This window comes from Notothenia coriiceps, unplaced genomic scaffold (genome assembly GCF_000735185.1).
Source record: "Notothenia coriiceps isolate Sejong01 unplaced genomic scaffold, NC01 NC01_scaffold00022117, whole genome shotgun sequence".
In the NCBI taxonomy this organism is placed as follows: domain Eukaryota; kingdom Metazoa; phylum Chordata; class Actinopteri; order Perciformes; family Nototheniidae; genus Notothenia; species Notothenia coriiceps.
In genome coordinates, this window is record NW_011354818.1 from 175,453 (window position 1) to 186,018 (window position 10,566).

General features: G+C 42.7%; 1 protein-coding gene across 1 annotated transcript in view; it reads left to right on the plus strand.

The window, feature by feature from the left end:
- efna1a (ephrin-A1a) overlaps positions 1-5,567 on the plus strand; it is a 23,655-nt gene extending 18,088 nt beyond the window's left edge. Inside the window, exons 4-7 of the mRNA XM_010780659.1 lie at positions 2,800-3,095; positions 3,849-3,914; positions 4,021-4,116; positions 4,246-5,567. Coding sequence (XP_010778961.1) covers positions 2,800-3,095; positions 3,849-3,914; positions 4,021-4,116; positions 4,246-4,370 — 583 coding nt within the window. The 3' untranslated portion in view covers positions 4,371-5,567. The remainder of the gene's footprint in view (positions 1-2,799; positions 3,096-3,848; positions 3,915-4,020; positions 4,117-4,245) is intronic.
- The last annotated feature ends 4,999 nt before the right edge of the window (positions 5,568-10,566 follow it).

The window sequence follows — 10,566 nt, forward strand, 5'->3', positions numbered from 1 at the left end:
GGGGGGGGGGGGAGGATTGTGTCTGCTAAAGTGAAGGTGGCATGATTTGACTCTGTTAGCTAAACCTTTTCACACTGAGGCCTAAACTCGCTTTGAAGTGCGTTTCTCCAATCAGTTGATTAAGCAGATGATGTGGAACGTCTCAATGCGGGGGCCTTGGAGGGGAACAAAAGGCAGCAGGATAATTAAAACTATTTGTCATTAATAAAAGGAGCTAGCCAGCCTCCCCGGGTGTGTATTCAGACACTGTTCTCTCTGCTAAGTGAGGTATTCAATCAGCGCAGGCACATTGTGAATAGAGACACTGTATGAAACAGTGGCATTGATAAAGCAACAGTAGCGCTCATATGGAAACTCTGAGAGAAACTTAAAAAGCCATTTCCAACTCAAGCCCTTTGACCCCCCCTGCCCACGACTATTCATGCCCTACGCCTCCCCCCAAAACGTTCAGCCTAAAGGGGCTGGGAAGTGGGGAGCAGGAGGGCATAATTACCCCCCTCAGGGCGACTTTAATACCCTTTTTTGTGTTTTAATTGCACCCCCCTTCGACCCCCTTTTGATGAACACATTGGGAGCATACCACAACCGGTTTGTAATCCGGGCTCAGAGTGAGGGAGGGTTTGGGGATAGGGAGTTTGTTTGTGTGTGTTTTCACTGTTTGCAAGGGGATGATAACTCAGTCAAGCAAAAGCAGACAACATTGTTTGTTCAATAGTGTTATCGATTCGACTGAAATTGAAAGTGGCAGGGGGAAAAAACACTTTAGCGTCAATCTGGTAAACAGAGCGTGGCAGGCAAACGGCAGATAAGCACTTAGCTGTCTGGACCGTGGCAAAATGATAATTATTGTTCTCCCCCTGAAAGTTGGCGGGGCACACTATAATCAGTGTAGTTGGATGGAAGTTTCATCGGAGTCCTGAAAAGGTGGTTGTTTTCTAACGGGCCGTGTTGCTGTTGTAATGGTGTTGCCGGCTAATCTGGTCATCAGTATAGAGGGAATGCAGTCAGGCGCAGAGGGGTAAAGGGATGGGGGGGGTGGCGGGGCAGAGGGGGTGCAGGAGTCAGGGCCCTGTGTTTGGAGCCACTGCGTCTGTCCTTTTACCGGGGGTACCAGGGAGACCCCCGGCCAAAAACAACAACAGCAGCTAACGAGCGGCAGGGGCCTGTGCACTTTGATCGTTAGTCACACATATGGACCTTGTCACACATTTAGGGGTTTTATGAGAAAACAGCAGAATTCTCAAAGAAAAACCTACTACAGTGGGAAGGTTTTGTTTTTTCCCAAGCTAAAGGTGTCCGATTAGCACCCTTTAGGCTTTTGGGAATAAGTCTAAGTCATAAGTCTTTGAAATCTTGTAGATTAAATAGCAGTCAGTAACTCAAAACTGGCTCCCTGCCTCTTTTTTGCTTTGGATTTTTGGAAACCTGGTGAACCGGCCATGTATTCATTGCAAAAGCAACAAAACCCTATATTAGACACACATTCTCCCTATGTGTTGTGAAAATATTGAAGTCTGTCAAATATCATCCACTCCTTCAGAACCCCTGGTGATGCAGAACAGTAGGAGACGGTAAACTGATAGGCATCGCTTTGGAGCTCAGTACCGGGAGAGGAGGTGTGTGTGTGTGTGTGTGGTTTTGGTGGCTGCAAATGGTAGGTAGCTACTGCTTTAGGTTGTTGATAGATGGGAATTACTGGGAAGTGTGTGTGAGTGTGTGAGTGTTGCCAGCTACCGCTCCAGGCCGGTGATAGATTGCTTTGGCTGAGAAGAGAGCATTAGCTGTGAGCCGCCCCTGAAGCAGTCACTCAGTCAGGGGGAAGGGGACAAAGCTGAAATACCTTCAATGACAATTCCCCGGAGATAAACTCATAATGCCTCCTAAAGAAGAAAATCCAGGGGGAATCATGGAAAGTTGAGATAGGGTCATTTTAAACTGCCTCGGAGTGTGTTGTTTAACTCTTTCAGTGATGCTTAAAAAGTGTTGGTGGGGGACATTAGAAGTGGAAGCGCTAAATAGTTTTTTTTCTAAGAGTGCTCTTTTGACCCATGTCCAAGGAGAGGGCAGGAGTTTAGTTTACTCGTAAAAAGGGCGGAGGAGTGAAGGGAGGGATGAGGGGAGGCAGACAGTCTGACTGTGTCTCTGTGTTTGTAATGAGAGGGAGTGTGGTGGGAAACGGTTACAGGCTGCCACCAGATGCATTTTGTATGTGCCCGCCTGTCTCTGACCCTAATGAATGACTTAAACATGTGACATTTTTATTTGTATCCCTATCTTCAGTAAACTCAGGTGTGTGTCTGCTTCTGTTAAGGTGAAACTAGCATTACGCATTCTGCCTTTTGGGTGTTGGTGTGTGTAGCCCTGCAGATGTCAATACTCATCTCCTGTCTTGGCGGGCTAACTGACTGCTAATGTTTCTCTGTAAACATCACTCAACTCCTGGTGGACATGGGATCAATGTGCACTCGATGCTAACTCCACAAAGCAGCCATGCTACACTGGCTTCATGTTCATCCATATTAATGCCCATGTCCTCTAGGATAATTCTTCCCCTTATTGCGTTTTCTCTCTTCATTCAACTCCAACACACACACACATCCTCACTCACAAACACACTCTATCTCTCAATCCCAGGCCTCTTAGTCTTTCTTCTGATTTCCCTGTTGTACAGGGCGTGCAGCCGATCAATATATAATCACAGGTTTTGAGGCTGATATTTATCACCGCTCCAATGCTATAACCACGCTTATCAGTCTCCTGCCACTTGATTAACCGTCCCTATCTGACTTCTCCCCGCAGGTTTCTAAAGGACGACTACACTGTTGAGGTCAAGCTCAATGACTACCTGGACATCGTCTGCCCCCATTACCCAGAGGGTGAGGTGCCATTGCTGGATGCTGAGCGATACGTGCTCTACATGGTGGAGCGTGAGGACTTTGACATCTGCAAGCCTCAGTCATACGACCAGATGCGTTGGGAGTGCGGCCATCCATTTGCTCCTCACGCCGCTGAAAAGTTCTCGGAAAAGTTCCAACGTTTTACTCCCTTTACTCTGGGAAAGGAGTTCCGCCAAGGAGAAAGCTACTATTATATCTGTAAGTGTCAATATAGCTTTGTTGTAGATGTGTCACCGTGTTAGCCGATAAGTTATATTTTCCAATATTTGTACTGAATGTTTAAAGCATGGAAAGTAAGGGCGGTGTTGTTAATTGCTTATCAGCAGTAGGTAGAGCTGTGGCAAAGTGAATGTCATTAATGTTGCATGGAGTTTGGTTATACAGGGAAGAAATTCAGAAAATAAAATATACATTTAATTTAAATTAATCTTAAAGGGGAACACAAATGCTCCTATTAAGCTTCTCAGTTTGCCAAAGTTCTACCCTGCTAGAATGTAACCACAAAGACCAGGCGGTGTTGTCACCCTGACCATGGCTGTAATTAGATAAACTGCAGGACAAGACACACTTCGTGTGTGTGTGTGTGTGTGTGTGTGTGTGTGTGTGTGTGTGTGTGTGTGTGTGTGTGTGTGTGTGTGTGTGTGTGTGTGTGTGTGTGTGTGTGTGTGTGTGTGTTAGTTGTGTGTGTGTGTGTGTGTGTGGTGTGTGTGTGTGTGTGTGTGTGTGTGTGTGTGTGTGTGTGTGTGTGGTGTGTGTGTTGTGTGTGTGTGTGTGTGTGTGTGTGTGTGTGTGTGTGTGGCCTGTGTGTGTGTGTGTGTGTGTGTGTGTGTGTGTGTGTGTGTGTGTGTGTGTGTGTGTTGTGTGTGTGTGTGGCCGGTGGGGCCGGTGGGGCCGGTGGAGGATAAGTGCATTAGTTGGGATGTTAACGCCTGTGTTGTTTCTTCCCGACAGCCAAACCTTTGCACCACCATGGAAAGGAGTGCCTCAGGCTCAAGGTGGACGTCGTAGCCGTTGATGGTGAGTTTAACCACCCTTGTGGCTGTTAAGAGAGTGCCACAGTCAGTCTTTTAAGGTATTGTGAGACCAAAGCAGAGTAATTGATAGCAATTTTCTTGTCTTTCAGGCTCTCAAGAAGCCAGAGTGGCTAAAGGAGGCACAGGTGGGGCTGCAGTTGGAGCCGGGGGCGGGGTTCACAACCCGACCAATAGACTGCCTGCAGGTATGTCGACCAACCCTGAGTCCTTTCTAATTATCCTTGACCTTTGAACAATACGACCACTTGCAGGATTACATTAGGGTGTAAATATGTGGTCCTAATGTGTCTTCTTTATCTCTCATTCTCAAGCAGATGACCCAGTTGTAGTCCTGCCAGACGTCCAGAAGAGTGCACGGTCAAACTCTGCAGTGACGGCTTCCTCCCTCTCGATCCTCTCACTGCTAGTCCCATTTTCATTACTGCTTTTGTTGCACTGAAAGGACAGGAAAGAACTGCTGTTAGCAGACTTCTTTTTTTTCAGGGACTACAATGAAGACAGTCCGTGGGGATGAAACCACTGACTCAAAAAGACAGTTCTCTGTGCCCAGTGCTGGCCACTGGCAAAGACCTTTGAAGCTTGTAAAGTACAGATGGACTCGAATGCACTTTCACGTGCTAAGTAACTAACTCCTGAGACAAAGTGTGTGAGCTTTGCCTCATTTTTCAAAAAGTGACTATTTTTTTCTTGGAAAAGCTCTCCTTGATTTTTATTTTATAGGGCTCATTCCAGAAAAACATGAACCTCTTTGGATGATAACCCTTAATGATAATAGGATGAAGCTGAATTGGAACCAGAAGAACAATTAAGCGCAACTCTCTTTGAATTGTATACATTTAGACGGGATGTATCCACGTTCAATGGAAAAGTTATCTCCTACCTTTTGAGCCAAAGATCAGTCATCTCTCCAACTTGTACACTATTCCACCCTTGAGTATTGTGTACTATTTGTTGTATTGTTATCGTAATGGTATTGAGTGGCATTGATGTCCCAAGTGATTACTTTCTCTAAATGTAGCATCGACAGGCACGCGGGCTCTTCTCATGACTACAATTCCTTTGCAAACTCGACCATGTGCTTTTACTGTAGCACTAATACAACACAGTACGGAAACACCAACACACACTCCACAACTGTGTTACACACAGACAAACACACACTGACATCAGATGACGGACATTAAAGCACACTACATTTACTGTGTTATGTGTACATTCTGTGAAGATAATTTATAACATTTGCAGCTGAGAAGTTTACTGTATATACCATGTGCTCCTAAAAAGAAATGTTTACTGTTGGCAACCGGGGGACTTTTTCTTATTTTCTTCCTGGTAGAGTTAGTACTTGTGTGAAAGAAAAAGAGTGTGAGAGTTAGAAAAAAAGGGAGCAATTGATTTGAAAGAGTGGTGAGACAAAATGTTTTCTGCCAAAAGCAAACACTGCTTGTGTGTGCGTGCGTGCGTGCGTGCGTGCGTGCAGAGAGGCTGGACTTCTCTATTTGTTGGATCTTTGCCGCTGTATTAGTTAAACTGCCTGACATGAAGTGCTGGTGTCTTTTATAAATACAGGACCTAACCCTGTGTGCCACGGTGCTTTCATTCATATATTCAACACAAGCATATACATCTAGCAACATAAAGTAAAGTTGACTAGACATTCAGAATAATTAAAACCCTAATTTATGATTTGAACAAGTTCACAACAGACAAGACAAGGCATCAAACCGAGTTGCCGAGCACAACTTCACCTGACAGGCTGGCTTGATCCACAAAGCACAACTGTGTCTGATTTAAAAGTCAGTCTTTTTTTAAAATCTGAATTCCTGTTAATTTTGTACATGTGTAAGTAAGAAAAGTGTATAATATGTATATATTTATATATATATATATAGAAGATTATATAAAAAGACCTGTTTGATAAATATGCTAAATGTGAACATTTCATGTGAAATAAAAAAAGATATTTTTGGAAAACCATGACCGTGTTTTTGGGGTTATTTTTGAGATTTTGTGTGTTTATGGTATGGTTTGCAGGAGTCTAAGGATTGAAATGTTGGCCTCAAAAGCATTTGATGGATTGCAAAAATAATTGGCTCAGATTTGTATTTCCCTCTCAAGAAGAATTGTAATAACCTTATTGATGTTAAGTTGTCTCTTGTATAGGCTTGAAATGTGTTCAAAAGACATTGACAACAATGGTGAACATAGTGAACAATCCTACTTAAGTTCACCATGTGAATGCCATGTTGAGTTTGTTAGCACGCAAGCTTTGCCATTTATAGCTCGCTGCAACACAGTTCCAAAGTACACCCTCCCATGCTATTTTGGGTAATGGTTTAATTATCTAGCCTAAGAAAAAACCAACAACCTAGCATCATCTTAAATTAAAGATAATTTGTTCGCCTTTAGGGAACTTAGGTGATTGTGGTGCTTAAATGCTTTCAGAAAACCAAGCCCCTTTCTACTTTTGATTACAGAAAATATCTCAACAGAAGGTGACAAAAGCTCAGATAATGACTTAAACACAAACCTAAAACCGGGGCCATGGTGGCTGGAGACAATTACTGGAGAGATAAACCATTAAAGGGGGGAGGGCACTGTTTATTATTACTGATAAGGTTGCCTTTTGGCATGAGAAGGTGTGATCCCTCAACTGTCTCTATCTCAACTTTCTGATTAACCTCCATTCTGAGCTACAACACCCCTCCCAAAATACTCACCTCCTTTTTTCTCCAACCATGATACTTTGCTCAAAGTTGCATGTCAAGCCATTGTTCTCGCCTCTCCTTCTCTTGTCTCTCCCTTCCCAGGGGAGCTTTACGGCCGTGACAATAAAAACAGCTGTAGCACCAGAAACTGGTGCCACGGCCCCACAACTCCCAAATGTTTTCAAAGGCTTGGTCATAAATTAGGGCTGGCAGACAGGCCTCTTAACCGCCCGACCCCGAGAGGAGCCTCCACTGAGTAGTGGCTTGTCAAGAGGAGACAATTATTTGTATTTACTCACTCGTTCTGCGTACCAGCTTGAGTAAATATGAACAGCAAGTGTGAAACTCTTAACGCTGTACTAAATGTTAAGGGTCGGTCAGATAACCGGAACAACCTTTGAGCACGAACAACCCGAGGGCAATGTTTTCACGGGCCAAGAAATCTCCATGTAATGTTTGCATAACATTTTAACGCCTAAATCTATAGACCATACACATTCCAAGGTCAGCATGAATCTTAATCTCAAAAATCAATTTTCAAAACTCTTCAAAGCAACATCTTCTATATTGTAAGTTAAATCTCTCCCAAGTTTTGTGCCTTGTGTAAAAACATTGTATTCACAGAGCCAAGCATTTAGTTTAATAAATAAATAAACCTATATATATTTGGATGGTTTCATAACACCTACAGCTGTTCTGCATTTCTAGAATCTACAAAGACTTTTCCAATCATCCGGGTGAAAAGGAAAAGCTGCATGATGAAAAGATTGCTTTTAATCGGATGGTTAGAAGAATCATTAAGGATTCTAGGAATTCAACAGCAACTTCTGGGATTTTCAGCTGCATACTTTATGGATAGCATATTTAATTTGTTGATCCACCACTTTGATACAATTTAAAATATTGCAACATTTACTGGATTAATTCGCACATCATTCATGGTCACCAGAAGTTAAATCCTTTGGTTTTTAGTGATCGCAGACTTTTATTCTAGCACCACTATAAGGTTGAAACGAGTCGATTTTGCGTGAAATGTCTCGAAAACAATTCGATTGATTACCATAAAATGTTCGACAGACATTCATGTTCCCCAGGTGGTGACTCGCTGACAATTGATTGGGTCAGAACTGTATTATCCAATACGTTGTTTTATGACTGAACACCTGCACAACTAATGATAACAATTTTGAAAATGGCAAACCTTGCTTCTAGACATCGGAATGCCTCCACAGCTCTATGACTGTGTAATAGCAACACATGGGAGACTCTATATTAAATTAAACATTTCCCAACCAGCAGGAAAACGATAGGCTTTTATTAATTTATCATCATCAGCGTTTAAACCGAGCGGGACATTGTATGTAACTAAAATCTGACAGGAGGCCATGAGGCGCAGAAAAATCCACAATTCAGAGTAGCTTTGGCATGGCCAGCTGGTGTATCTCTGCATCTCTGGACTGAGTCATACCTCACTATCAGCAGGACACATGACGATCCAGTCCCTGTCTGCCTGCTAGCGTATGTTACTACTCGGATGAGCCAGGACTATCTGCCTTACAGGGCCGTTGGGAGGTTACCTAATGTTATTGAAGCTATTTGTAGAATTTATAAGCCTCCATGCTGCCCTAAAATGTGAACCCGGTGTCCTTTAAGTATCAAAGAAGCTGTTTATGAGCAGTGAAAGAACAATCCCATGATTTACTTTTTAACCTCATCCACATTATTTTTATTCAGCGATTATGTAGCTACTGCATGCTCGGATTAAATGTCGTTTTATTGTAGCGGCATGTTTGGAAGCTCTTTCATTCCCTCTTTTGCCTGAATCCTGCTTCAGTGCCTAAAAACTTAAGGTGACTGCAGGGTCAGACTGGGCTGATGGGAAGGAAGCACCTTGGTTACACAGACTAAAGTCAGAGCTGCTGAGCCAATCCGGGCACATTTTGGTCCCCTGCCATCGCCGGCGGTCGGGGTGTGGTCTTCTTTTCCCGAAAAAGTCTTGTCACATACTTTCTTCCAGGGTCATCCTGCTTGTTCCAGCTCATGCTCTGGTTTCCTGTTCGTGTGATTTAGTCGCTTTCCTTTTTCTTTATTCATACCCACATCCACATTTTGTTTGGGTTGCCTCTCTAAACCATCTCTGTATCCTATCTCCTGTTTCGATCCAACTCTCTCATCTTGTCATTAGTGTTCATCATTCTGTGTCTGTATCAAATCTCCATCTCTTTCAGCTCCGAGCCTCGATTACTAACTCCATCTCTCTTTCTTTGCGTCTCTAGATGGGTTTGAGGTTTTGCTGTGAAATGTGTGGGTGGGGAAAAAAAGAGTATTTTCTCTGCAGAAAAATGATAACCTATCATTTTTCAGTCTTGTTTTCAGCCTGTCGAGATGGATTTTCTCCCAGCAGTGTCACTGAGTGTCTCTGGGAAAGCTTTTTGTATTGTGTTTTAAGGTCTCAGAAGGGCCATGCTGCAGGCTCAACCCAATGGCCCTTCTCTCACTCTGTCTCTAACCCCATAGGTTTTCTTCCTGTTTTTTTAGCTCCTCTCTTAATTTATCTGTACTTTATCAACGTGCCACTTTGGAGCAGAAAGTGAAGAACATTCTGTGCACGTTTGTCATCTTTCTCAGACATCTTTACTGTCAAAATCCTTTCCTGTTGATGACAGACAGTGCAATTATGAAAATCACTTGTAAGTGGCTTTCATAACCCAAAACCAGAAGATAGAAAAAATCCAAGTGAGAGGATTTTGAAGTTGCCACTTAGACATGTTACATCACTGGGATATTTTAGCTTACTTTCACACATGAGTCAAGTGGACAAAACTCACCACTTTGTGATACAAGAGCAAAAACACCATTTATATGATTCATAGCAAACCAGCCTCACATATTCAGTGTAAAAGAACTGAAGCTCAACTTTGATGTCACATTATTTCTGGTATAGTTTATGTAAGCTTTTAACTCAAAGTTATCCGAATTATATAATACAAATAGGATATGGTAAAAACGACTGTGTAAAACTTTGATTCCTACAGCTACATATGAGAGCATATTATTGCCAGGGAAAGAAACATTTAAAAAAAAAACACTGGTGAGCCCAAATCTGCTTTTAAACAGAAAGGAGGCTTAATAACAACAGTGCTGATGCTAGTTGTCTTATGTGTGCTGCAAATGAAATGCATGGAGATTTAAAACAAAAGAGTATTTGAGTAACGTGAGTAGTTGAGGTTTGTTTAGGACAGCCTTTGATACATCTATGTCTGTCCATCAGATTAAACTTGATTTCCCCTGACATCATGTAAAGGGTTATGTCTGGGATGAAGTTTATGTACTGTATGTTGGAAAAGATGTTTGGCCTAATCTGATTTATACTTCTGTCTCCTAGCCCGCAGAATAAAAATGAACAGATGGATGTCTTGAAAGCTGGATTCAGAGGGAATGATGACAAAAAAAACGTGATTAACTATTTCACATGTGATTACGAGTAAAGATATAACTGCCTACCAAGTGAAGCCTTTGGTGTAATTGCCAAAGTAGAACATTTGCTGGTAAATAACAGGTTGCCTTTCATCCAGTCTGCTCTTGCAACAGCTTGCAGACATTCATGGGGGGTGAAGTTGCAAGGCATGATGGGGCTGCAGCCAAACGGCACTACAGGCATAGCTTGCTCACAAAAAAATGCCAAGTCTTTCGCATTTGTTCTGAAGTTACAGGAGCTTTTTGAAACCCTATAATGATGCCTTGGCCGGGCTATGCTTTGTGCCCAGCGGGAACTGACTGAAAATGAGCATAGGCAGCGATTTACGGCTCACACAAAAGAAGTGGGCTTGTCAACATCAGATTAGTCCATAGCTTGCATTTAGCTTACATTTTCTGATTTGAGAATACATAAGGGGATGCTGTATATGTATTCTATCATGTCATTAA